The sequence below is a fragment of the Chionomys nivalis genome, chromosome 1, assembly GCF_950005125.1.
Source record: "Chionomys nivalis chromosome 1, mChiNiv1.1, whole genome shotgun sequence".
In the NCBI taxonomy this organism is placed as follows: Eukaryota; Metazoa; Chordata; class Mammalia; order Rodentia; family Cricetidae; genus Chionomys; species Chionomys nivalis.
Window position 1 is genome coordinate 51,886,802 of NC_080086.1, and position 26,513 is coordinate 51,913,314.

At 44.0% G+C, this 26,513-nt stretch overlaps 1 protein-coding gene across 9 annotated transcripts in view; it reads left to right on the forward strand.

Annotated features, from left to right (window-relative positions):
• Foxp1 (forkhead box P1) overlaps positions 1–20,730 on the forward strand; it is a 611,987-nt gene extending 591,257 nt beyond the window's left edge. For 3 of the 9 annotated variants that reach the window (XM_057790906.1, XM_057790890.1, XM_057790899.1), the window contains 7 exons: positions 4,211–4,412; positions 4,520–4,599; positions 5,231–5,332; positions 8,353–8,474; positions 10,288–10,357; positions 14,684–14,850; positions 19,947–20,729. In XM_057790906.1, the coding sequence (XP_057646889.1) occupies positions 4,211–4,412; positions 4,520–4,599; positions 5,231–5,332; positions 8,353–8,474; positions 10,288–10,357; positions 14,684–14,850; positions 19,947–20,091 (888 nt within the window). In that variant the 3' untranslated portion in view covers positions 20,092–20,729. Of the gene's footprint in view, positions 1–4,210; positions 4,413–4,519; positions 4,600–5,230; positions 5,333–8,352; positions 8,475–10,287; positions 10,358–14,683; positions 14,851–19,946 lie in introns of all 9 variants that reach the window. The other 6 variants (XM_057790949.1, XM_057790932.1, XM_057790942.1 and 3 more) reach the window with 4 other exon arrangements.
• Positions 20,731–26,513: the final 5,783 nt, after the last annotated feature.

Sequence of the window (26,513 nt, forward strand, 5' to 3'; positions counted from 1 at the left end):
CAGGGGCCCTTCCAGCCAACAGTAGAGAAACCAGTTGGGCGAGCCCGAAGTCCCTCCTGTGCACTGCTGGTCTCTTGGTGTTTTGGTTTCAGGTTTTTCTTTTGTTCTCAGAATCTGTTTTCATGAGAAGCAAGAGCACAAACAAAAACAAAAACTGCGTTCTTGTGGGAATATTCCCTAACAAGTCTGCTTCTGTCTGGGGTTTGCGTCAGCGGTTTGCTTATTTTTTATTTTGTAAGATGCGAGTGACTCATCACCCTTACACTGGAGGGGAGTGTGCTGTGGAAAAACTAAAGATTGATTTTTGTTTTTAGAAAGGACAAAAGTACAATATCGGCTAGCTGATAATTGTGAAATTTTCAACAGTAGAAACTTACAGGAAAGTCCTTCAGTAACCAAACTGAGGTAAAAGACAGGGCTTGAGAGCACAGTTGTTTGTATTTTTATTTAAAGCTAAGAGCCTGCAGCAACTTTAAATGACATAAGAATTGAGCTGCTGGCCAGAGTTTGAAAGAGATTATCTTTGCTGAAATCATCCCTGCTGTGGCAACTTGCCATGGAGAAAAATATCTGCGTTACTAGCTTTTCTAAACATAGCAACCTCTTCTTAAATAGAAAATGAACACAATGAGAAAAATGGGCTTTCCATCGGGGAAAGAAACCCTCCCAGTCCAATCCCTTCCTGCTTCATGCCCTGGAAAAAAAAAATCAAAAATCTCTTTTAAACCCTTACCTACACTTAGAAACATGGAACACCAAGGATTTCCTTCCTCCTTGGTGACTGTCTAAAGATTTAATAATTTACAATGAAGATCCATGTCTTTCTCACTCATTTCTCCAACTTGTTCAGAACACTGATTCAGCTCAGCTGTCTTCCCAACAAGCGCTGGAGTTCCTCCTGTCTCTGTCTTCCCAGGGCTGGCATTATAGGCATGGATGGTCACACCTGTGGGTTCTGGGGAGGTGACCTCAGGTCTACATCCTTGGGCAAGCTTTTTCCTGAATGAACCACCTCCACCCCCTACCCCGTGCTCCAGTTTGTTCTTCTAAGCCTGAGGTAGTTCATTATTATTTTGTTTTCAACGTGTTTGGTAGAGTCCTTCATTGTAAGAGCAGGCTTTATGTGAACACAGTGTGTTTTGAGTCCTTCCTGGTACCCCGTCCCCTCTCCTTGGAAGGATGGCTTCTCCCCGAGACGCACATGTGATCACTAGGCAGAAGTTCCGAAGTTGAGAAACTCACACAGCAGCTGCCAGGGTTGGGTCTCATTAAGTTGCCGGGCCGCTCTTCTGATGGTCTTGCATGGTAGAGCTTCCTCTGTGCGGAGTTCCCAGCTTTTTGTTCCTCCCTCACAGACTACAGCCATGTTTAATTTAGAGTCCAGGCTCCTTTGGCAAATTAGCAATTAGAACAATTTTGTGGGAATACGTATATGTGTCATTAGTTTTTCTGCAAATTAATAGCAGGGGCAGAGGTCAGGCAGAAATTTTCCACTTGACTGAAGCCCTTCCATTGAGACTTGGCACTTGGGTTTGGAATGGCCGCAGCTGCTCCCAGCCACCCCTTTCCTCTAGGAGCTGTCGTTTAATTAGTTTACCTCATAGCCATCATTACAAATATTACTGTCTCCCCTCCCTGAAATAAAATTACTGTTTCTACAAAATATTCCAGCGACATTGTGCACCACTGCACACTGATGGTGGGGTCAGTCGAATGCACCATTTAATCATTAGATCACCTCCATCCGCATCTTCTAATTAGAGTCCTTACAATACATTTTTATCTGGTAATTAGCTGAGATTGGCTGCTTCCTCTGTGGCTTATTAGAGACAGCCCAGCAGTGGGTGTGAATCACGGTGTCATTTGTCAAGCCTGGTAAACCCCTCTCTTCGGGCTCACTGTTTATTTCCAGTTCCTACCTACCTTTGAAAGCATCCAGAAAATCCAGCCTGCATCACCCTCTTCCTGGACTGGGCAAACCCAGAGGGATCTGTTTTCTAACTGTTGCTGTCTCTAGCAGAACTGGTCCAAGTATTAAGCCCCTTATACAAGCTGCAAGAGTCAAATTCGTGCCCATCGGATGGCGTGTCTCTAGTGTGGGTTCATCAGTTCATCCCAGATCTGGCCATTCGGAAAGATGGCATTGCACCTCCTGAATGGTTCCATAGGATCTGCCGAACTTCCTCATAAACTGGAAGGGAACAAGTGGACTCTCGCGTTTATCATTTTCATTGTCTTTTGAGAAAGCCAGGGTGCATGGGCTAATGTTTTTAGGCTGAAAGGAGAAGTCAAGAAATAGGGTGAGGCCCCAGAGTTGCTGTCTGGTTTTTTTGTGTCCTCTTTCAGCATTAAGCACTTCAAGGACAGAGGTTCTGTGGTTTAGTCCTACTTCCAGGCCTTTAGAAGTTCTTGGTAATATTTATTGTCATTTGTAAGCAACAATAAAAGCTGTTCGTGGAAGCTCTTCCAAAAGGAAGCATAACAGAGAAGTAGGGATGGCTGTGGTGTTGAGGTTAGAGGTGCACTGGGCAGAAGTAGAGGGTACAGAAGCTGTACTGCCATACTAGGATGTGGTTGGAAATTTGGGTCTGGGTGAGGGGATGGACAAGCTTCTCTTTCGTTCTCCATAAACCGTGAGCGATTTGTAGAGCCGTGGGAATGGAGTGAAACCTCTCGGGAAAAGCGTCTTAGAGCGTGTATTTTTGTAAATGATACCTGTGGCTTTCCAAAACCTCCTCGTACTTAGGCTATACGGCAGCTGAATGATCAAAGTTAGGTGTTTGGGATCTAAGGCCCTAGGGAAGGAAGAGGTCGGACTTTGCTCTTCTCCATTGGCATCTTGCTCTGCCCTGTCCCTGGCCTCTACTCTGAACTATTAGCGTTTGCTTAGCAATGTGTGTCCCAGTTAGCTTTCCAGCATTACCCCTGCTTGCTGAAGGTCAGAAAGGGTATGCCATCTCCCCAGCTCACTGTGCTTGGGCGCTAGAGGCTTGTGGTGTGCTGAGTCAGAATTTCACACTGAACATAGGAAAGCCGAGCTGAAACCTCCCAGTCCACTGTTTAGCTCAGAGCACTAAATTTGGGGTTTTCTGTTAATGTTCCTTTTATGACATCCGATCTTTCCTTTCCCTTCCCTTGGAGCTTAGTACATAGGGTCTCTTTGATGTCTACTGTGTGAATCTTTCATTCACACACATTTTGTGGTCTCTTTCATTCCTGGTGGGTGAATTAAGATTGAATCTGACCAACACACTGGAGCAAAGGACTCACTTTTAACACCCTCCATAAATAATACTTGTGCTTAATGTTGAATCTGACAATGACAAAACAGACATTATGGTGACTGCTTTGAACTGGGGTGTGATAAAATATGGCCAAGTAAACGTGTACTCTGTAGAAGTTTCTTGAATTTGGGAGAGGTTCTCTGAGTATTTGATCCGTGCATAAACATGATAGGAAACACTAGGTTCTTCTGCATTGTCAGACTCAAGGGAGTTCCTGTCCAAACATCCTTCCCATCAGGGTAAGAACTGGAAGAAAATACGGAGTAGAATAGAAGGAAAGAAGATTTCATGCATGCTGCTCTACAATGCTTCAGATAACATTAGCTTCCATAGTTGGCCTGTTTAAAACTTTACAAAGCAACCAAATGTTACAACTTCATAGAAATAGATGTGGGCCTCCTGAGTCAGCGCCACTGTCGAATGGGAGCCACCGTTCCTCATGCGCCAACCCCCCACCCCCCCCACCCATCCCCCACCCCCCCACCCCCCATCTATTCAGTTTTGTGATGGACTCAAGTCTCATAACTTCTTGCAGGTCTCTAGTGACTCAGAGCCCTAAGTGGCCACTTAGGAAATCTGTTGCAGTTTTAAGAGGGGGAGGGAATCCTCAGGCAGCAGCCCAGCTTTCGAGTTTTGGTGGTACACTGCCGAGAGTCACCCAGGACAAGCCAGGTTTATACCACTGTAGGCCAGCTGGTGTTCCTTCAGTCCTCAGCCTCGCTGGCATGCAAAGGAGAATACCTTTAATTAGAAGTGAATCCTGTGGGCAACGTACCAATTTTGCGAGGCAACCCTTGCCAGGTGTCCGCGTATCTTTCCTACGGGACGGGACGTGAGAGGTTTTCTTGGTTGCTTGGGTTTCGGTTGTCGTTTGATTTGGTTTGGCTTTTCTCAAGTCCTTCTAACCAGCATTGTTCTCCTTACAGCTGAATCTGGTATCAAGTGTCACCCTCTCCAAGTCCGCCTCAGAGGCTTCTCCACAGAGCTTACCTCATACTCCAACGACCCCAACCGCCCCGCTAACTCCTGTCACCCAAGGCCCCTCTGTCATCACCACCACCAGCATGCACACGGTGGGACCGATCCGCAGGCGGTACTCAGACAAATACAACGTGCCCATTTCTTCAGGTAGCTACTCTGTCTTCGCCCGGGGCCGCATGGGGAATCTGCGGATCGTGTCGATGAGCCTCTTGTTAAAAAGTGATCATTAATAGGACGATGATTCTTATATTTAGCAGATATTGCGCAGAACCAAGAATTTTATAAGAACGCAGAAGTTAGACCACCATTTACGTATGCATCTTTAATTAGGCAGGTAAGTAAATAACACAGTTCATGAAATGCTGTCCAAAAGATGAACGTGGGTTATATGATATTGATGAAGAAGATTTAAAACCGCTTAGTATGCAAGCATGCTAAAACCTTTTCTATAAGGTTTTTTAAAACTGCAATATATAACATAATTGCTTTTGATTAAGTATTACAATACGATGTGATTATTAGGGAATTCATTTCACACAACAGTGAGAATGAGGCTGTTTAAAGATGGCAAGTCAATTATCACAAAGCTACAGTAATCTCTGATCCCTAGAATTAATCTGAGCTCTAAATAATTACTGGGCTTTAATCATCTAGTGAAATGTTTTGCATTTCTCTTTGATTCTGCTTTATGAATGACTAATAAATTAATATTTCTGCACGGAAACAGAAATAAAAACTCCAAACAATTAGATAATTTTATTTCGAGTTTTGCTATTGAACTGTTTAAATACAACCATTAATCTTCGATCATTTTGTGAAGGCTGTCTGAGGAGCTTGCTGCAAATTCCAGTTTCTAGTTTGTTTGTCTTTTTTGGCTTCGTTTTGTTTTGCATCTTCATGAACAGTCACACGCTTCTGCCAGCTGGATCATAAATTTCCTTCTCTGGGTCCCTTTCGCTTTGCAGGCCATTCTCGAATCCCCAGAAAAGCAGCTAACACTAAACGAAATCTATAACTGGTTCACACGAATGTTTGCTTACTTCCGACGCAATGCAGCCACGTGGAAGGTAGGTTTTGCGGTGGTCTCGCATTTGACCTTCAGAGGACAGAGGTTCTAGTGGAGAGAAAATTTGGTTACCGGGTGATGAGAATATTCTCTTTGCACTGGGGATGTGCGTGGGAGATGGGTTTTTGTTGTGTTGAAATGTTCAAATGGAAGAGGCACTCTTGCCCCGCCCCCTCCAAGAGAGCTGAGGACAGACTGGCTGGAGAGTTCTCTGTAGGGAAAGGAGATGACACCGTGACCCTTAGCTCTGAGGTTGGCCTTATTGCTTACACAAACCACATGTCATTCATTAGTGGGTAACTGAGAGTCATTTACAGGGGTGCGCTTAGGAACCTAGAGACACATCCAAACTGAATCAATCCTTCAGTGGTTACATCCTAGCTCACCAACCGCACACTAGAGGAAGCTGTGTAATCCATGTACTCACAGTAAGAAGGGTGGTTACTCAAGAATGCACGGTTTCCCATTCCGGGGCTCAGGGTTACCCCGAGGAAGAAAGGTGATTTCCCCACTATGTGATATGACACCATTTGCCGCAGAACAGATCAAATTCCATAACTCTGCTAGGTAACCCCCTAAGGCGCTAGGAGCCCCCTTTAGCTTTCACCGGCTCTTATTCCATTGAGCCTTCCTGAGTAGACATGGTGGTGCATGCCAGCAATCCCAGCGTTTGCGAAGTAGGAAGGTTGCGAGTACAAGGCCAGGCTGGCTTATTCAAATAGCCGTCACAACTTTTTTCAGCTTCCTACCTTTAATTTCTTGCACTCTGCCAAGAAGATCTTTTTAGTACCACCTAGTATTTAGGCTTTGTCCTTATCCGTAATTTCAACAGGTACTGCTATTACAGGAAACAACTTCCTTAATTTAATCAGAGGAAACCTGCTTTGGTTTTCTCGCATTCTATAAGAAAATGAGTATAGGCCCAGGATTAATTCAGTAGCCACATGGGGGCTGACGGGAAACTGTGTTGTTGATCCGAGCCTCTTTCCCAGCCTGCCTCAGGAGAGAAAATACAAAGGCTCTTTAGCTACAAATCTTTTAAAAATTTAAGAAGTCGAAGCGTGAAGTAGGCATTTCCTTCAAATTGCTTTTTTATAAATACCAAATGATCACATTGAAAAATAATTGCCGTTGTGGGTATGAATTTCAACTTCCACCTCCCGTTTTCAGCTTTGCAAAGTAAAGGAAGAAGTGTAGCTAATGCAAACATCTCATAGATGTACCCATTGACTCACCAATGTGGATAATTTTCGCTCTGCGTCCTTACTGGGACAATAATCTGAAGACAAAATGAAGTAATGTCATTCATCTTTTCTTTTTCTTAAAAACAAAAACAAAACTCTTGATTTTTTTTTTTGTTTTCTTTCTGTTTTAATATCTAGCCCTCAAAATCATACAGTCATTCTTTCATCAGAAATGGCCTCTGGGGTCTTTCAGTTTTTCTGCATTTTGATACTTGGGTAAAAATTTGAACAATGGTTGATGCTGCCTTGTTCCCCAGCTACCTCTCGCGTGTGTGTCCATGCGCTATCTTGGTTTTGAAAGGGAACTGGCTTTATTTACTTCTCTTCCCTCCTTGCTGTTGGAGGAGATAATTCTCCATGAAATGGAAAGAAGAAATTATTTCCCTAAAAGCTAGGTTGTATTTATATGCACAGAGCTTTGTTCTTAAGCAACTCATCAAAAAGTTTTTCAACCAAGGATATCCTTTGAATAGTCATGCTGGTATCGCGAATCTCCTTCCAGCTGCACTCAAAGGTCGCCTGTGTGCTGATTCTGGGGATCCTACTGGCGCACACGTCATCACATACATAATCAAATTTGACCCGTTGTTCTCTCAGTACTGTTATCACAGAGAGGAATAACTTTTAGGTAACCCGAATCCTCTTAGTCACTAACTGTCATTGTCCAGAAATCTCAGAGACCTTTCAGAGTTTCAAGATTTGCCACCAAGAGAGCAAATTGCTGTAGGAGAAGAGTGTAGCCTGTCTCAACGGGCTTCTGTATCAGGTGCCAAGGCTCAATAGACATGTCAGCTTCCTCTGCCCCCATTGAGCCACTCACTCTGTAGGAGAAAACTGATGGAATCCATTGTCCTAGTCTCAAGTGCATCATCGAGTCAACCAGGCAGGACTGAAGTGTATGTATCCAGTTTGGTTATCCAGTCAGGGTTGTGGATTTTCCTGGAGACTTTTAAAGCCCTTTACACTAGAATTAGGAACACCCCTTTTGTTAGCTGTGAAGGATCCCACTTAGCAATGGCCAACGATGACTTCTAAGCATAGAAACCACCCGCAAGAACATAGTCATTTTGCCATTGAGAGTCCTACGGGTGTGTTCTTGGCATTTGCTCAATTACTAAAAATTGTTCTTCTGACTGATTACCCATGTTCATAAACATTCTGGAAGGTAAGGCTTAGCTTGATGGTACAGACTGACCCCTTGGTGCTGAGGTCGCCCCCTAATCATCTTGGCTATACGCCTTGGGACTCTCGGTGGTAAAACCTTATTTAGAACTTCCCTTAATAAAGCCTATGCACGGTTTCTAAGGCAAATATTGCTGTGGATTTAAAAGTGTTCGCCTTTCATGATTTAAAAATAAATGCCTTTTTATGAATCCCATAAAGATGGGGCTGTAAAGAACAGTTTTAGTACTGTATACAGCTCCTGGTTTCGACATTGTTTTAACCACGTATATTAGATTTATGTGGAGGGACCTGCTTGGGGCTTGCATGCATATTTACCAGTGTGTCTTCTGGTCACATGGTACCAGAGATTAGGCTTCAATGCCAGAGTACCAGTAATTCATAATTTGGTGTTTTTCTTAGAAAAGACACTCAAAGAGGGTCCTCCACGGGGGGAGGGGGTGTTGACTACAGCTCTGGGGGATGGTCTTAACAGATTTGGGGGGGGGCTGAATGTACTGCTATGGTTTTTTTTGTTTTTTTTGTTTTTTTTTTTTTTTGGAGTCTTTTCTTATAGAAAAAAATGTCAATGTTCTCTCTTTTATACTTGCTGCAGAATGCAGTGCGTCATAATCTTAGTCTTCACAAGTGTTTTGTGCGAGTAGAGAACGTTAAAGGGGCAGTATGGACAGTGGATGAAGTAGAGTTCCAAAAACGGAGGCCACAAAAGATCAGTGGGTACGTCCGCCATGTTTGAACTTCTTAGCCCAGCTCGGATTGTGCTACCAAGTGTACCGTAGAGGCTGCTAGGCGGCGTCAGACCAAAGAACTGGTTTTCGTGTTGTCTCAGTTAAGGGAAACGAAAGAGCATTTCATCCCTCCTGTCTCGTATACCCACCAGTCCCCCTGCCCCTGCTTGCTGGTCTCTGTGACATCCCATGCTGGTAGCTTTTAGGCGGCGATGCATATTAACCCTCACAAGCCATTTGCTTATGCTTATTGCATTTTATTTTCTTTTTCCTGTTCCCTGTATTGGATGTCTGTTCCGCCCCCAACCCCGTCTCCTTTTGTTGCCACTCCATCTCCTTTGCTGCTGCTCCTATCCCAGGGTGCCATTCGCACCAACCTCTCACTGCATAAGTGCTTTATCAGAGTAGAGGATGAGTTTGGGTCCTTTTGGACAGTTGATGATGAAGAGTTTATACGTGGCCGCCATATTCAACGAGGCCGTCCTCGCAAATACTGCCCCGGTGAAAACTCTGACGAGCTTGGCGCACAGTAAGAGCCTTTACTTGCTTTGTTCTTTTGTTTCTGCTGTTGCTTTGGCTTTGCATGGTTGACTCATCCCATGTAGTATGACATTTCACCCCAGAGCAGTGCCACAGCTTTCTGCAACAGAGACTAAACGGTGTGATTTGTACATGTACCTCGCTCGTTTCTCTTTGGAACGCCAGTGCCTAGAACAATGCTTTTTAAAAAAAAAAAAAATGTCTTTGTTACTGTCGATGATTGATGATTGACTGTATCTTGATTCAGCAGCTCACGGGGACCCTCAAAGTTAGTTATTTCCTGTGTTACCCACCATCCCTGCAAGTGAAAGGAAATGATGGTTACAGTATATAGATAGATAGATAGATAGATAGATAGATAGATAGATAGATAGATAGATGGTGCCATAATTTTTTCCCTATGTGAACACTCAAGTAATAGTAATTATGAGTAACTGAAAAATATACCTAGCAAGCTAGGCATTGGGGTGCGTGCCTGTAATGACAGCCCCCAGGAGGCCGAAGCAGGAGGACTGCACATTCCAGCACAGCCTGGACTTTAGTGAGAGACCCTGTCTCCAAAACTGAAAAGCAAATTGTCCTAAGCACGGGGACGAAAAAGATTGATAATGTCATTTCCTTCAAAGTCTGTTGATAAATGAACCCCATTACCTACTGGAAGCCACACTTTCCCTCAGTATGTCCAGTGTAATTTTGTAGTGTTTTTATTTGAACTGGGGTCAGAGATCTTTTTCTTTAAAAAAAAAAAAAAAAGTACCTTGACTTCTTTTACCTAGTCAACAGACATAACACCAAATTAGAATGGGATACACAGCAAAGACAGCAGCCGAGATCCTGCTTTCTAAAGCAGGGAGAATAGTGCCATTCCTCTAGTGGTCAGGATCAAGTTCAAGTAAGAGTGGAGCCTCTGAGCAGAGGCTCCTCGTGCAGTCCCAGGCAGCCTGCCACTGTGCCAGGCTCTCTCCTTCCTACGGAAGTCTGGGCGGCAGCTAACCCTTTGCAGACTGGCCTCCGAGGGAAATACCCCTGTGTTAGAATCTAAGGCAGCGTCTCCTGGGCGAACAGCCCAGTTCATCCCCACGGTCTTCACCCAGACCAACCCTGAGAAACAGATAAGTTTCAGCTTTCCCTTCAGTGCAGTGACTGGGAGGGGGGAGAATCCCAAATGTGGAGAGGCTGCCAGCGAACTTGAAAACAGAACGTAGTGAGGCCCCCTGGGTCGATTGCATTTAACTTTGAGTTTCTATCTTTTTCTTACACAGTAACCCTTCCCTTATTAAAAACATGCAGAGCAGCCACGCCTACTGCACACCTCTCAATGCAGCTTTACAGGTAAGATTAACGGCCATCCCCAATCCTCAGCACTGGCACAGGGCTCCCCCACTCATTTCAAAATATATTAGCCTCGCTCTAATTAGATATTAAATTTTAATTCCGTTAAACTTTTTTCTTAAGTGCACAAAGCATCGTTCTCCCCGGAGGCAAACACATCGGGCTGCTTCAGCATTAGCAGGATGCTCAGCATTTTGAATATTGTGGCAAAAAAAAATTAAAAGTTCACTTATTAATATTTATCAGCAGTATCATAATTTCCATCCTCTTATTTCAGAATTTCACTTGAGGCAAAAATACCACAAGTGTAATTACTCTAGCACAGCTATTAATGTGCTGGATGATAGGCCACCGTGTCACGTGACCTTCCATTGTTCACAGGTTTAAAGAGAAAGCAAGGCGTTATTCAAGTCCATTTCAACACCTTTCCTTTCTGTGGGAGTGGGGTCTGGGTTTGTTTCCTCTTGTGTAAGTCAACTGTTGAAACAACAGAAAGCTCAAGGAAAGTAGACGTTTCCGGGCAGTTGTTCAGGAAAACCTAGTTGTGGTGGCAAAGAACGTTGGTTTCCCACTCGCACGTAAATCACATATTACCTCAGTGAGAGTCCTAGAAGGTGCGTACCCTGGGCGTGAGCAACGGGAGGGGAAATCTGTGTGCCTGTCTCGCCAGCCTTAAGTTTCTCGTTCCTCACAGTTACCACATCACCAAGCTATGTCTAAAATGAGCAGAGTATCTGGTATCACTTCTTTTAAATACCTAATTCCATACCCAGATTTCCCTTAAGAACTCGGAGGTAGCCAGGATCCTTGGAGCCATTGTTTCTATTTAGGAAAACAACCCACCTTGACCATTCTAGAAGACAGGCCAAAAAGAATCTTGCAGCATTTCCATCACATAGGCCGCAGACAAATCTCACTTTAGCCAGGGCAGACTCCCAGCACGGTTCAGTGCGGTTACTGTAGCGCCCCATAATAGGGTGTCGGATTCAGTGATGTCTCGGTAGTGTTAGGGTCCTGCAGAAACGCCCAAGTTTAGGCAGAAATAGAGAAGCAAATGCCCCAAAAGGGATGCCAGTGGGAAAAGGCTTGGAACACATGGCTACGTGGGAACTGGATGGGGGAGGAAGAGGCATTGGCAGCGGCCCGATTCTCGCTACTTGCTAAACAAATATTGACAGAGCCCATTCTTCGCGTCACAGACCTGTCTTCCAACTCACCCGCAGCACCTAAGGCTCCACGCGGATAACGTGCCCCAGCACAGTTCAAGGCAGACCCACTGAACTGAGCGTCTTAGTAATTCTATTTATTTCCCTTTAGCCTGAACTAAATTTACTAGAAGCAACTACTTTCTGCGCTTCTTTTAATTACTCATGGTTTACGTAGTAACTTTAGAAGGGTAAACGAGAGCTGCTTACACACCGCCACTGTAAATACCATACATTAGTAACTTATTTTCCCTGGAGTCTTGTGAAGTACGAATTTAAAAGCGGCTCTATGTGGAATGGTATTAAAATTACAAGCACATTTTACATTCATGAGACGGAAAGGGGAAAAAAGAAAACAAGGATCCTCATCCTTTGGATTCCCTTAACTATGCGACTAATTTCAATTAGCGTGCTTTATCGTTACAGACGCACGCGTTCACGCTCCATCTCAGAGACCTTTGTTTTTGTGCCCACTGCACACTTCCGTGTTTCCCCTGCTCACCCAAAACTGTTCTGCCGCTTTCCAGGAACCCTTTAAGGAGTATCTCCTTTGCCCCTCCTCTTGAATTTGGATTCCCCACCAGTAGACAGCCAGTCATACAAGACAGCTTCCTGCCATGCAAATTAAATAAAGACCCCACCAGCAGGCCCTTCCTTTCCATTATCGCCCACTTCCATTTTCAAGGCGAGTAAAAATAACAGTGCAACAATATCTTTAAAAAAAAAAAATTACTAGAGCGACATAACGGCATGATATACAATTTATAAAATAGGACAGCAGAATCCACTACAGAAATAAAACATGGGGCTCGGGACAGATTGCGTTATGCTCTGAAAAAGTGAAGTAACTACGGGTAACCGTAAAGCTTCATATTTATAGACTGCCTTTTCCCCGGGGAGCGCAGAGCAGTTAACGTTCCAGAAGCCGTGGTTCTTGCAGACTCGCGTGCCATCACTTAAGAACCTTTGTGTTCCTGACAGAGGTGCCAGTTTGCGAGGAAGCCACACACTGTGCCCAGGATCATTTATGTAATTAAGTCCATTATAAACATTGTGATCCATCTGCTCCTAAAGAGCATCAGCGACAGGAAAGACCTGTTAGAAGGTGATGATGTATGGGATGCTCTGGTCCTTCACTCCGCGAAGGACTGTTGAAGATGCATAGTGGTGGGTCAGGCCCCAAGACCTCCCTGTGGCCCAGTGACTAGTGTTTTGTTTAAAGAAACAAAACTGGTTGTCTGTACTGACATCGTGTCTGAGAGTTAAGGGACCAAGACAAGGTCTTGCCATTGGTTGACTTTTGTTACTGTAGCTTCTGGGCCTCTTCCCATCATCCACACAGTCCATTGTCAGTCAGAAGTGGCTTTCACCCGTAATACTTTGAGAATAAAAAAGAATAAACAGATACTCATCTTAACAGACTACAACTTTTTCCCCATGGTTTTTACTTCTCAGTGTGGGGCTTTGGAATCAAATAAAATATCAAGGTAGCAATGGCCCCAGCTTCTTTCCCATCCTGACCATGCAGCGGTGGAGGTGTCCAGTGAGAGCAGATCCCGTGATGCTCCCAGCGAGAAGGCCACTCAGTTGACAGTCAAAGCAGCACTTACATGGCAGGGAAATGTGACCACTGTGTGGTCTCACATAAGGCAACTGAAGATGGCAGCCCAGCCGCAGCTAGCAGTAATATCACACTGCCAACTGTTCTGCCCAGAAAGAATAGAAATGTTTTATTGCAATTATAAAAGATGTATTTAGAAAGTGCTGGGTGTGAGCAGATTATCTGGTAAACCGTAGAATGGTCACCACACCGGGAAATCGTGAGACACTACCCTCCTCCCTTTACTTTTAAAAAGGAAGTAATAATTGCACCGGGGAAAGAGGGGGACCTTGGGTTTTATGCAAGGAGCAGGACTGCAGCTGACTACCAGGCAGGCTCCCTGCAGCCCAGCTCCGCTCCTGCTTCTCCTTTGTTCCTGGCTCATACCTTCTCTTTGGTGCCAGCTTTTCCAGAATAGTGAGGGCTCTCACATGGTGGGCCATCGGAAGCCACCCTGCCAGACTGTCTTGTGATCATACTTTCTCTCATTAGGATAGAAAACCAGGCATAGTGTAGTCTGAAAGAAGACAATTTTGATAAATCTTCATCTAATTACAGCTGCCTCTTTTTCCAAGTCTGTCCTCCTGAATAATAAAAGGACAAGTCACTGGGGCACACTTTCTACCCAAGAGAAACAAATGGGCTTCCTTCAGTCCCATGGAATTGTTTGACAACTGTCTGCATTGCAGACAGGGTGGCCATTGTAGTTACATTTGGTATGACAGATAATGACCAGTAGTCTACAGACTTTAGTTGGGGGGTAGATTTTTTTGGGGGGTGCTAGTCCTTTCCATACTTTTTTTTTTTTTTGCTGACATTCATTTGGAATAACTTTGTCACCTTTAATATTGATACACTTGATTGTAAAGGAAATAAGATTTAGCCTTTCTTTTTGCTAGAGATTCCTCTTCCACCCCCAAAGTCCTCCATGATTGGTCTGAGGGTGAAAAACTACGGTTTTACCTTCATCTGGTCATGTCAGCCTTCACTAAGCAGCTCCAAAAATTATTAAGATGGGAATGATGAGGGAGAAAAAATTGATTCCAGTTCTATAACCTCTTCTTTTCCTATGGGTGTTTATGGAAGTTCTCATAAATTTGAGCCATGTGGCCATATAATCTGATCAGATCTAGGATATCCAATAGTGGAGTCATCAAAAATGGATAAAGAAATGAAAATTCCATTATATTTCACTATGATCTGGAAATATTCAGTCCTTCCTTTAAAAAAAAAAAGGCATTGGATATACACTTCATATTAGATACTTTTGTCTAAACCATGTGACTCCACAAGGCAGGACCCAGCAGGTGACTTCACCCGTGGACTTATCGGTGCCCAGATTAGCTTATCCAAATGAAGTCCAAGGCTCCCGAAGCAAAATCCTACAGCTCCTGGGAATTGTCAGCAATGATTATTGTGAACTTGAACCAAATGCTGTCGAACACACCACACGTTCATGACATAGAACTTTCTTGTCTTGCCTCCCCTACAATTTCATTGGCTTTCTTTGGGTTGCTACAGGCTTCCATGGCTGAGAATAGTATACCTCTGTACACTACCGCTTCCATGGGAAATCCCACTCTGGGCAACCTGGCCAGTGCCATCCGGGAGGAGCTGAACGGGGCCATGGAGCACACCAACAGCAACGAGAGCGACAGCAGTCCAGGCAGATCCCCTATGCAAGCTGTGTGAGTACTGTCTACCCAAAGTTCTTTGTCACCTAACCCAGTCTCCCTGGTAAATGTTCATACGAGCTCTTCCCTGGCCCCTCTACACACCTTTTCTATCGTTTCTGATTTCTTAAGAGCCTTAGTGTCGCTTGTTAGTGCATAAAAGGACTAGTTAGTAACTCTCTCGTAAAAGCAATTGGCTTCATCCACGGTAAGTGCACACGGCAAGAAAATGAGAAGTTTCCCCCACTTGGTGTCTCAGACTGTTATTTAAGTCATACTGTGATTTTTTCTCCTAAAACCAGTATACACCTCTTTGAGAAAGCTCCTGGCGTGTTCAGCTTCCAGGCAAGCTGAACCGGGCGAGGGAAAAGATGCTTGTTTACTTGATTGTGCGCTGAGTTTAACCACTTGAGCTCGCCACTGCAGCCTTATTACCAGGCATTAATGATGGCACAAGTGAAAGGCGGCATGATTTATAGATTGCTCTTAAAATATCAAAAGGAAAATTAATAGGAGCATTGCAGCAGCAGACGGCGGGATAATGAGAGCACATAGAACGGAACGAATCGGTGGACGATGGCTGCCTGGGCTGCATGCGAATGACCCCAGGACCACACAGAGCTCAGCAAGGCTGCCAGGTTGGGGCGCCCCTGTGTCCCCTTTTGGTTCCTAGGAAGGGCCTCACAACAGAAAAGAAACCCCATGATTCCAGATGCTTGGGTGTGCAGCAGCCCCCGCTACTCACGGCAGTCTCCTTCTCAGTGAGTTTCTCCAAAACCGTGGCTCACTTGAAGTGACTAAACCAGCTCAGTATTTCCAGCGCCGTCCGCTCCAAGAATAGGCCACTTGTCTGCACATTCCTTCTGGATTACTGACCAACATCTTATTTTTAGGAAATTTGAGGGATGGGAATGGAACATGTGACCTTTAACAAGTAGGGACGGAATGAACTGGCGTCTGGTGACAAAGGGGAAAAAGCGGCCTCGGCCAGCATGGTGGGGAAATCTGAGATTTTGCTTTCTAGCATTTGAATCTCGTGCCCTGAGTGCTTCAAAAGAGATCTTTAGAGGTGGGCAGAATGGTTTTTATAGTATGTAGGCATAGTCCCCGGCACCAATACTCTAGCATTTTAGGAGAGCGTGTGTCTTTCCATTATTGCCACCGAATTTCATCTTTCCTAGATCAGACTGGTATTTCTGACTCTTGTTATCTCATTGATATTCATCGTTGTTGGGACATTCTATTTCAGTATTTACGAAGTTCAGAGCAGCACTAGGTAGCATGTAAGCCACTCCAAGACATATGCATTGCGCAAGAATACATGAAGTCACTGAGTGGAAGGCACACTGTTTTCTCACGGTCTGTTCAAGGTGTAATTCACGTTATCATCCTATTAGCAGAATGATCAGTAGAAAAAGAAAAGTGGGGCGAGGGGAAGGTTGGTCATGGAGATAGCCTATCCATGATGGAAGTTCATTTGCTTAACAAGATGGAACGAACAGCAGACGTACCAAAAAACTATATTTTGCAGCAGTCATCCTAAAGTGTAACAAAGCTTCAACTACGAGAGAGAGAGAGAGAAAGAGAGAGAGAGAGAGAGAGAGAGAGAGAGAGAGAGAGAGAAAGCGAGCGAGCCCATGCACAGTGCTGTCAGATGCGATGCTCACGCATCAGGTTTACACCATGTGCCCTGTGGTGCTCTGGGCCGACCACAGCTTTCCTGGGCTCCTATCAGTGTTGCAGCCAGTTAGTCTCGCTGACCCCGTACTTCCATTAAGTGAGTTCTGTAATGACAGAGATTTCATTCTTGTCCAGTGTGCATTACCCTGCTAGGATGCAAATTGTTTTTTAACTGTTCCAGTCTATTGGAATAAATCAAGCCATAAACTTTACAAGGCTTACAAGACACTGTTAGGACGCTGGCCCTGCACACAGGCAGTGTTGCAATACAGCTCTCTGTGCTTCCCTTTGCCGTGACACAAACCACAGCATTACCTTTCTCTCTCTAAAAAAAAAAAAATGATAGAAGGTAGTCGCACAGTGATGGTTTGGGGGCAGTGTACTTTCATTCTGGAGCTAAAGGACCACCATACCAAAGACTCTTGAACAGGGACACAATGCCTTTAAACACTAGCTGGCTATAGTTAAAATGAAAATCCACGTGTCCCCAGGAAGGCTGTACAAAAGGATTACTCAGATGTAAGGGGAACAGAGAGATGGTGTTTTGCTCCATTATCCATTGGGAGCCCTTTTGGAAATAGTAGGCCTGGTACGGGGAGGCTTAAGAGGGCCATCCACTGTGCAGCCCCATTCTGTAGATGATACACCGTGTATATGCCCAGTGGAAGGGAAGCCTTTCACAGTCTGAATCTTACCTGGAAGGCTGAAGAATTCTTTCTGTCATACCTGGTGTAGATTTTGCAGGACATCATATGGCAGATCCGGTTGGTGGTATTTCTTGGCCATCCATTCTATGTTAAGCACTAGGGTAGACCATGCAAACATGTCAGTATCATGACCTGTGTTCACGGGCAGTAAATACTCAATGAATTCGGGGGAGAACAAAATAATCTGTGGTGTTAGGAAGTCAGATTTGGGGGAGCCTTCCGTTTGTTGTTTGGGGCTGAAGCTAGAAAGCGATGGTTTACAGTCGTAAAGCAAGACTGTCACATCAAGATGAGCCTATATTTTCCCAGGGTTTCTGACCCTTACCTCCAAGGCTTTGTGTAATAGCCCCAGACTGCACCATGCAGTACTAAGTGTGATAGCTTTTAGAAATCCAAGCAGGTGAGTGTTATTCTGAAAAATAGCAGCTGAACCTCAGTAACAGCTTAAAAAAAGGGTAAATTCCTGTTGCTGGATGTTAGTAAGCCCACATAGTGAGTGGTGATGGAGTGACTGGTAAGTCACTGTTCTCCGTAGAGTGAAACCGGGCGGCAGAAATAAGCGTCCACTGTGCTTGATAATGCAGGAGGTGCGGTTCAAGGTGACTTGGACCATACTGCACACTGCACATCTGTGAGACCACAAACTGTTTTTTCAAAGTAACACTTGGGACCCTGACATCGAATCTCACTTGATAGCACCCCTCTGCAAATTAATATCCCAATAAATCAGGAGAGCCATAAAGATGTTTTGGCCTCTGCTCCAACAATTCCATTCTTAGACATTTATCCCAAGGAGGTAAATCAACAGAAGGAGGAAGATTAATGGCTAGCGATGGTTCACTGTAGTCTGCGAACAGCGGAGGGGAGGGAAGGCGCCTGCAGAATGTCCAGTGTGGAGGGAGTGGCTTATCAACAGATGGAATCGCACATAACCAGAAAAACTGTAACGGAAAAGCCAACAAAATACAAAAAAGAAAGAAACTAATTCCTGCTGTGTCTAAAGTATGTAATAATATGATCCCCAAAAGGAAGGGAGGGGTTGGCACCAGCCATAATCCAGGATGACTACATACAGGCAAGCGACATGGTACCCCAAGCATGGAGTAACACTAACTACCCTCTTTGAAATGTTTGGTCTTTCTCTTGAAATGCATATTTTTCACTGAGGAACTCTGCAGACTAGATAGGCACACAAAGATGAGGCCAACTATTCAAAGTTCTACGTAGCTGGAGACCCGCATAGAGAGTGCACTGTGGGACCCTGGTTTGTTGTGCAAATGGTTTGTAAGAATATGGGTATAATTGTTTAAAGCTCTTTATCTGACTTCTAGCCCCCAGACTCCCTCTTTGCTGTGCACATTTTAGTGTCCTTTGACTTGGAAGGTTCCTGTCTTCCAGGGCAGGCCTCTGTTTGTTTTTAAATGGCTCCAGGGGCCTTTGGGGCTTGCATACAGCATCAACTGTTTAGGAAGCCACCCATCCCCAGTACCACCTCTTATTACTAATACTTGATAATGTCCTTTAGAAGTCCCTCCCCCTTGCAGCCTGTTTCAGAGATGGGCACATTTTAACTTGAATGGTTCTTTTACATATCAAAAGCCCCCCCCCCCAAACAGAAAGTCATTTGTATTTGCAAAAGATCAGTTGTAAATATGATTTACGAACAGCTTTTCACAGTTGTTATCAGAGTGGTTTTGTGTGATGGTGCCAGCCCCCTCTCGATGAACCAAGCCCAAGCCCATAATGAGAAAGTTGGCAGCTCTCAAGGTAGCGAGAGTGTCCGGGTGGCGGCTACCAGCCGGGCCTCGTGTTTTGCCTTGTTTACAGCTGACAGCGTTATTATTCTGATTGGAGCTCTGCTCTCTTATCATATTGTTGTGTTGAGCAAGCCTTTTCCTCTCCGTTTGTGTTTCCTGGCAGGGCTTTTCTTGCCTTATTGACAGTTTGTAAAAATATGCATTAATTTGGAGCTTCAAGCATGTATCATGGTGTCTCTTTGCTGTGTTTGCTTGAAGTTGATTAATGATAGACCCTCGCTTGGGGTCGTCCTCTGGAGGGTTCTTTCACAGGTTCTGCATGTTAACTAGCAGAGCAGAACACACAGCAAGCCATGATTAGCCCAGCCAGCCTCCTGTGCTCAGTGGTCCCCGTGAACCACCGCTGTATTATAGATTCCCATTTCACATAATTATTTGCGGGGTGGCATTCATCCACCCAGGATGTCGCTATGGGGCCTGTTAGTAGTTGGTACTCAAAAGTATGGTCCTGGGACCAGCGCCATCACCTGGAATCTCTAAGAAATGCAGGTCTGAGCTCCATACTCTGCACTGTTGCAAGGTCCTCAGCTAACTCAGGGGTCAGGAAAGGCAGGACAAATGATTTCTGGACAGGAGACTTTCTAAAACAAAAATGTCCAAAGGATCTCAGTGCCAGTGGTATTACGCCAAGCAATCGAGAAGCCCCAGGCCATGGTCCCTAGAGCCTTGGAATGTAGGCCATGAAAATGAACAACAGACATTAAGTCATAGCAAGTTTCCCACCATAATTGAAAAACATGTGTGGCCAGGGTCACTCTGCGCCTACTGGATCGTGTCTTTTGGTTGCCCCAACAGTGGCCCATGGATGCCTCTCTCTAAGCCTGTTTCTCTCTCTCTCTCTCTCTCTCTCTCTCTCTCTCTCTCTCTCTCTCTCTCTCTCTCTCTGTCTCTGTCTCTGTCTCTGTAGGCATCCTGTACATGTCAAAGAGGAACCCCTTGACCCGGAAGAAGCTGAAGGGCCTCTGTCCTTAGTGACAACAGCTAACCACAGTCCGGATTTCGACCATGACAGAGATTACGAAGATGAACCAGTGAATGAGGACATGGACTGAACCTCCGGGCGGGCCGACCCCTGAGACCGAAGATTGGGGAAAAAAAAGCAAAACAAAACAAATTAAAAAAACAAAAAACAAAAAAAAAAAACCACGTCAAAAGTTAGTGGCGAAACCGTTCTCCACTAGTTGTACAGTCTGGAGGATTTTCGCTACACTTTGACAACTCTGAAATGTGTTAACTCTTAGTGCCATCAAGAATCCCATTTGGGAGTATTTTTGATTTTTCTACTTTTTGTTGACGAAAGGGATTTGTACTCTGTGCATTGGATGGACCTGTTTGGTACTTGGGATTTTCCTCTTTGAGTCAACATCAGTGTTGTAAATTCGATAAACGGATTCACTTTTCGCAGCAGACTTTGAACTGCAGTTTTGTCCTGCCGAGGCAGACACCGAGGACGCCCGACTGAGCTCGCGCACCTGCGCCACCGCAGACCAAGCCTTCGCTCGCCCGAATTCAAGGTTCCAGTGGACGACCTGTTTGCACAGCGCTGCATGTTGATATCACTGCCTTTACTCACTTTGGGTTTTTTTTTTTTTTGGTTTGTTTGTTTGTATGTTTTTGTTTTGCTTCCAGTTGGGATGGGGAAGGCCTTTGTGTGTTTATTGGGGGGAGGGGTTAAAATAATTATCCCAAACTTTTTAATGTATTGCCTTTTTTTTTTTTTTTTTTGCTTCTTCTATACCATTTTAAGTTCTGACCTCAGGCCTCCATTTGGGCCCACGGCCTCTTGGAGGCTTCACATTTTCTGTACCTTGTGATGAATGTTAATAGGTGTTTTTATTATACAAAGCTGAATGTCATTTCTCGTCTGTAGTTTTCCGGCACTCATTCCATTTTCCTATAGATATCACCACGTTTCTCTCAAGTTTTAAAAAAAAAAACAAAGCAAAACAAAACATTCCGTTTTGGTCTTTTTTCCAAAAAAAAAAAAAAAAAAAAAAAAATTCCAAAGGCTGCACCTTACACCTGAAGGTCCTCTCACAGGGATGTGATGTCCCGCCAGAAAGAGAATGAATGACAGAAGAGAGAAACACACGCACACACTCTAGGAACATAGCAGGTTCATTTCACAGAAGCAGTATTGGGGGTGGGACGGGAACGTTTGAGATTTTTCCTTTTATTTTCATAGTGCCCGCCATTGTGAGTAACAGCCACCTCGTTCTCTCAGGAAACACAGCCAAGAGAGACACTGAAAAGAGTAAACAATCCTTAATAATTAGACTGGCGCGATGGCCATGGAAGGCTCTCTCTCCCCCCTGTAATCCAGTGGCCAGGACCGCAGACTCTGTGTTGTCCTTTCCAGCATGGCTTGCTTTGTTTGCAAAATGACCAAAAAGCCAGCTTCCCTAACTAACTTCCCTCAACACAGCGACTGCACTGCTGAGTTTGTATGTCAGTCCAGACCTGCTGGCTCAGTGGCATTCCTCTGTTTTAATGCAAATGAGACTTCACGTTGAATTCGTCTTGGGAGTTTACGAAGACTGAGCTCAGCAGGTGCTGATGTGTCCTTTCCAGTGTGCAAAGTCAGAACTGCAGTTCTGGCTGCACAGATTAGCCATTGACACCGGTAGACAGACGGAAGCTCCTGGGACCAGGGCCCACAGAAGGCTATAGCTCTAGGTCAGTGTACCCCTCAGCCCTTCAGACCCCTCACACTTCCGTCTGCACCCACGTCCCTGGCACTTATTTATCTAGGGCTATAGCTTTTGTTTGGGTTTAGTTTGAGAGCCTTTTGGAGCTTAATTTATACACTTTGTACCTTTTATTTCTAAAATTACCAAAGATGTTACGCAAAGGTAAATTATTTTCTTTTATGCTTTATATGATGAAGCCAAATATCCTCTTATTGTTGATCAAAGGAGGCAAAAGGATTCAGAGGCAAATGATGAGGTCCAGGCTGTTTGCCAACCTGAGGGAAATAACTGCCCCTCCAACAGAGTTCATTTAGCAGACTAAGTAGGCAATGGAACCAAAGTTTTTTTTTGCTTTTTTTTCTATTTTTTTTTCCTTTTTTATTTTCTGTACCTGTACAGAGACCAAAACTAACTCCTGTAAGGAGAAAATCTGGGGCTACTGCAGAGAAAAAGCAGACAGGAAAACAGTATTATAGCTCCTACGGAAAGAATGGGGTACCATCTCAAAGAAATGAATGTATGATGCCGAAAATTAGCGTATAAATCAAGGAGACACTTAGGATGAATTCAGAGAGAATAGAAAAGTGTCTGACTGCACTAGGCCACTTCTAGAATAAAGAGATTTTTTTTTAGAACATTCGTATGCCACTTTTGTTAAGGGCTGTGCTGTGATCACTGCTTTAATTTTGTTTTATCTTGGCATATATCTTCTAGTTCCTTTTCTGCTTTTTGCTGTTGTTTTTCCTTTTTCAGATTCTGATTTGGTCAGCATTCTTTCACTTACACACACAAAAAAGGTGACATTCCCATCCACTCATACGCTTAGAATAGAACGTCTTTGGCAATTACTTCTGAAGCTTTGCTCTGCCTTCAGTAGAGGGGGCAGTCTGTGGTTACTCACGCCCCCCACCCCCCACTTTTCCAGGCAGCTTCATGATGTGCAGGCAGTAGCCAGGCAGGGTCATGGGAAGGGGGCCTGTGCTTCGAAACTGAGTGGTTGCTGGTTAGATATTCAAAAGAGGATAAAAATCTGGTAGATTAGTTCATTCTCAGCATGTGTAGCTAGACATGAGTAAAGATGACAGCATGAGAACCGCTAGTGCGCATACCTCAGTTCAAACCTTTAGGGAATGATTTAAAAAAATTAAAAATATACATTTCACTCAGTTGCACTTAGTCGTATGTCTTGCATGCTTAGTCTAAAGACTGTAGCAAAAAAAAATAAAGAAAAAAGAAAAATTAGATTTTACATGTCTTCGCAGGTGTCACAGCCTTGCAGAAGAACCAACTGAAAAAAGAAAGTTCTCAGGCTTTACAGCAAGCAATCTTCACTCTGATTTTTACAGTTCTGATTCTGTCCCTTGGGGGGGGATTACGGTCGCTTCTTTAGAATGGAGTTGATTCGGTTGTACATATATCCCAATGTGTCTGTGTGAATCTTTGTCTTTTGTGGGGGAGGGCCGAGGCAGCTCTTTTTTTTTTTTTAATTATTTTATTTTTTAGGTATTGTTCCTAAAAAGGAATAAATGCAAACACCTGTTTGTCAAAACATCTTTGCTTTTTGTGCAACTGCATTTTATTATTGATGCTTTAGAGAAGAAGAAAGCCACAGTATCTTTGGGGGAAAACCGTCTACTGTATGGAATGGATTTGCAGTCGATGCTGCACGTGTATTTCCCTTCATTGCCCTTGATTTACGAATGTGGATGACGTGTTGACATGTGGGAGGAAAGAAGAAATTCCAGAACCCTTTTTCTGTTTTTCCTTTTCAATTGTAACATAGTTGACCTAATTTGTTTCCTATTCTCGTTAATTGGAACATTTTGTACAGGTTTGTGGGGTGGGGTATGTATGAGTGTATGTGTGTGTAAGTGTGTGCGCGTGTGCTAATCTGGTTTTGATACATTATTCCTGTTCCTCGTGTTTATCCTGCCACTGCCTTCTTGACTATCTTAAACAGGTTCCTAAGTTTGAAAAGAGAAAAAAAAAATAAGTTGTTTTTTTTTTTTTTAAAAAAAAAAATGTTCTCTCCTGCTGCAGTCAATATTTTTGCATGATGAAATTCCAGGGTCACACTTTCAAAGTTTTATCAGTAAAGTAGTGATTAATAATGGGAAGTGTTGAAAATATTGAACTTTTTCTATAAAACAGAATTTTACAAGGTCCCAAGGTGTAAAGACAATTTGTTACTTTTTGTTTTTTAGTAAAAATTAAGCAAGCATGAGGGAGGTTGGCCCATGTGTCAGACACACACAGTCAGGATGAGGACCCACCCTTGCTCCCAGGGTCTATCCATGTGAAAAGGCTTAGGCTGCCGTATTGGGCCATCAGGACTTATATACTTGGTGACCTCGCTGCTGATGCCCTCCCCACATCAGAATACAGGTGACTTGATATTCCCAGCATCCTGTCAGCTGTAATAGAGCAAGCCTTGGATTAAAAGATAAACAACACAATAGATAAACCAAAATGTAATGTAATCGTTAACTCTTATTTTTGAATTTCACACAAAGTCGAATTGAAAAGTCTCCTCTTTTCCACATTCTAGCTGAGCTCTCTTGTCTCCAGAGGCATACAGCAGACTCTACTTATGACCTTGAATCTTTTGGGTCCCTTTTGGTCAGTGTCACACCCTCCTGACAGTCTGTAAGTGTTTTGCAACTCGGTTTCTCTTTCTTATCCTGAGAAGCAAACGGACAATTCTAACGGCGTCTCGTGGTCCACTGTAACTCGCTGCAGTCCCTGCTACCCAGGAGCCTGGGTGGAGATGGTGCGGTCTGGGTTGTGAGCGTGGTGCTCTCTGTATATGTGCTGCCACTAACAAGGATTGTTTTGTTTTGTTTTGATAAGGCATAAAAGAATCTCATTCCTTGACATCAACTGTAATTCCATCATTCCGTGTCTGTGGATGCAGACAATAAAAAAAAAATGTTGTGTAGTCAGTACTAATTACTGACATGGGAGCATTCTCAAATGCAATAAAAATGCTGGTTGTTCACACTGGTAGACAAAGTTGCCACAGCCTAAGTTTTTTCCCCCACTTCTGACCTGCTGAGACAAGGCCCATGCCCCCAACTGCCTCTTAGCAGCAGCTGCTCTGTGCCCGATTCACAGCCTGGCGGCGAGCAGGCTGACGGAAGGTCTTCGCAGAAGGGTTCCAAGGGAAGGTGGAGGGGCTGGCTCCGTCAGAGGGAGCATGCTCTCATCTTTACCAAATTTGATAAAGGAAAACAACAACAAAAAGACACAAAATGTTTATTAACTAACACGAAGAACCAAACTAAAATTTCAGAGGAAAGCAAGTTCATGAATAATTCATTAACATTTTCACATCTGCAAGATCAGTCATCCAAATAAAATGCTAACGTCAAAGCCACGCAGCATCTACAGTATTCTCATCAAGAAAGCTTTTGCGGATAATGATAAATGCTTAGATTAGAACAAATGATATTATAAAAATACTCCATCAAAAGCGTGCTGGGTTAGAAGACAGCAGAATCGGATGGAGAAGCCCAGGACGCAGGGAAACACCTGTGGAGATTATCTTTATTTAATTCTGTACCTCTAGAGACGTGTGCTTTCTCTCTCTAGCTGAGTTCTATCACACATATATAGTCTAAGGACTAATAATGACTGTAACCTTGTCTTTAACACAAACCTCACTGGTAATACCCTGAAGGAAGCTCTACAGAGCAACATGTGGTAGTACGTTTGTTTAATCTCAGCCTGTGGGAGGCAGAGGCAGCAGGTTGGTTTCTGTGAGTTCAAAACCAGCCTCGTCTACATAGTGAGTTTTAGGACAGCCAAGGCTACATAGGCCCCGTCTCAAAACATCATCCAAAAAATAAATAAATAAATAAATAACCAGACCACAGCATCATAGGAACCATTGGATCTGAATAATTCCAAGAACATCAGTAAAGCTTTGAGCTGACTACTGTGACCTTGCGGAGAGGCCTTTCCCAGCACAACGTGCCTGCCTGTTTGTATTATTTATGAATCTGCGTTTTATATTTTCTGAAACAGTATGATTCTGTTTGAGGTGGTTGTTTTTTTGTTGTTTGTTTGTCATTTTGTTTACATTTTGAGACAGGGCTTCACTATGTAGTCCTTGGAATTCCCCTAAGAAAATCAGGCAACCTGCTTTAAGTTTCTAGCAATCCTCCTGCCTCGGCCTCTCAAATGTTACAATGAATAGATCCATGCCTCCGTGCCTGGGTCCTTTTTATTTCATTTTAAACAAGTAGGTATTGTTAGAAAGACGTGAACCAGGATCCTCTTCTCATTGATCGTGAGCCTGCAAGCCTCCTAGTTTGATAATTAGCCAGACATTTGAACCTTTAATTCTCACCTGGCTACTAAGAATATAATATCAGGGTGAGCCGAAATCCCCGTAATTGCTAGGCTTAAATCCAGATGCTGCTCACAGGCTACGCTGTGAGTGAGCTGTGCACACGCATTCCTACTAAAACACCCCGGTACCTGTGCAAGGATGGCCGTGGGAGGTGGGGCTTCAGCTGGCCGATACACACTATGTTTTCAATTGCATGTCAGGAACCATTCCATCGTAGCAATGCTCTTCAATTCATTTCAAATTTGCGCCTCACACAGAGCAGCTGACCCAAAATGCAGCTTCTCCTATTCAACAGGAACCTTCTCTATAAAAACCACGAGCTCAGTGTAAATTAACACAGGACGCTCTGGCATAACCCTCTCAGCAAAATGGCTAAACAGTACAATTAGCCTTTGTACTAGGCTGCCTTCTTCAGGAACGCACGTACCTA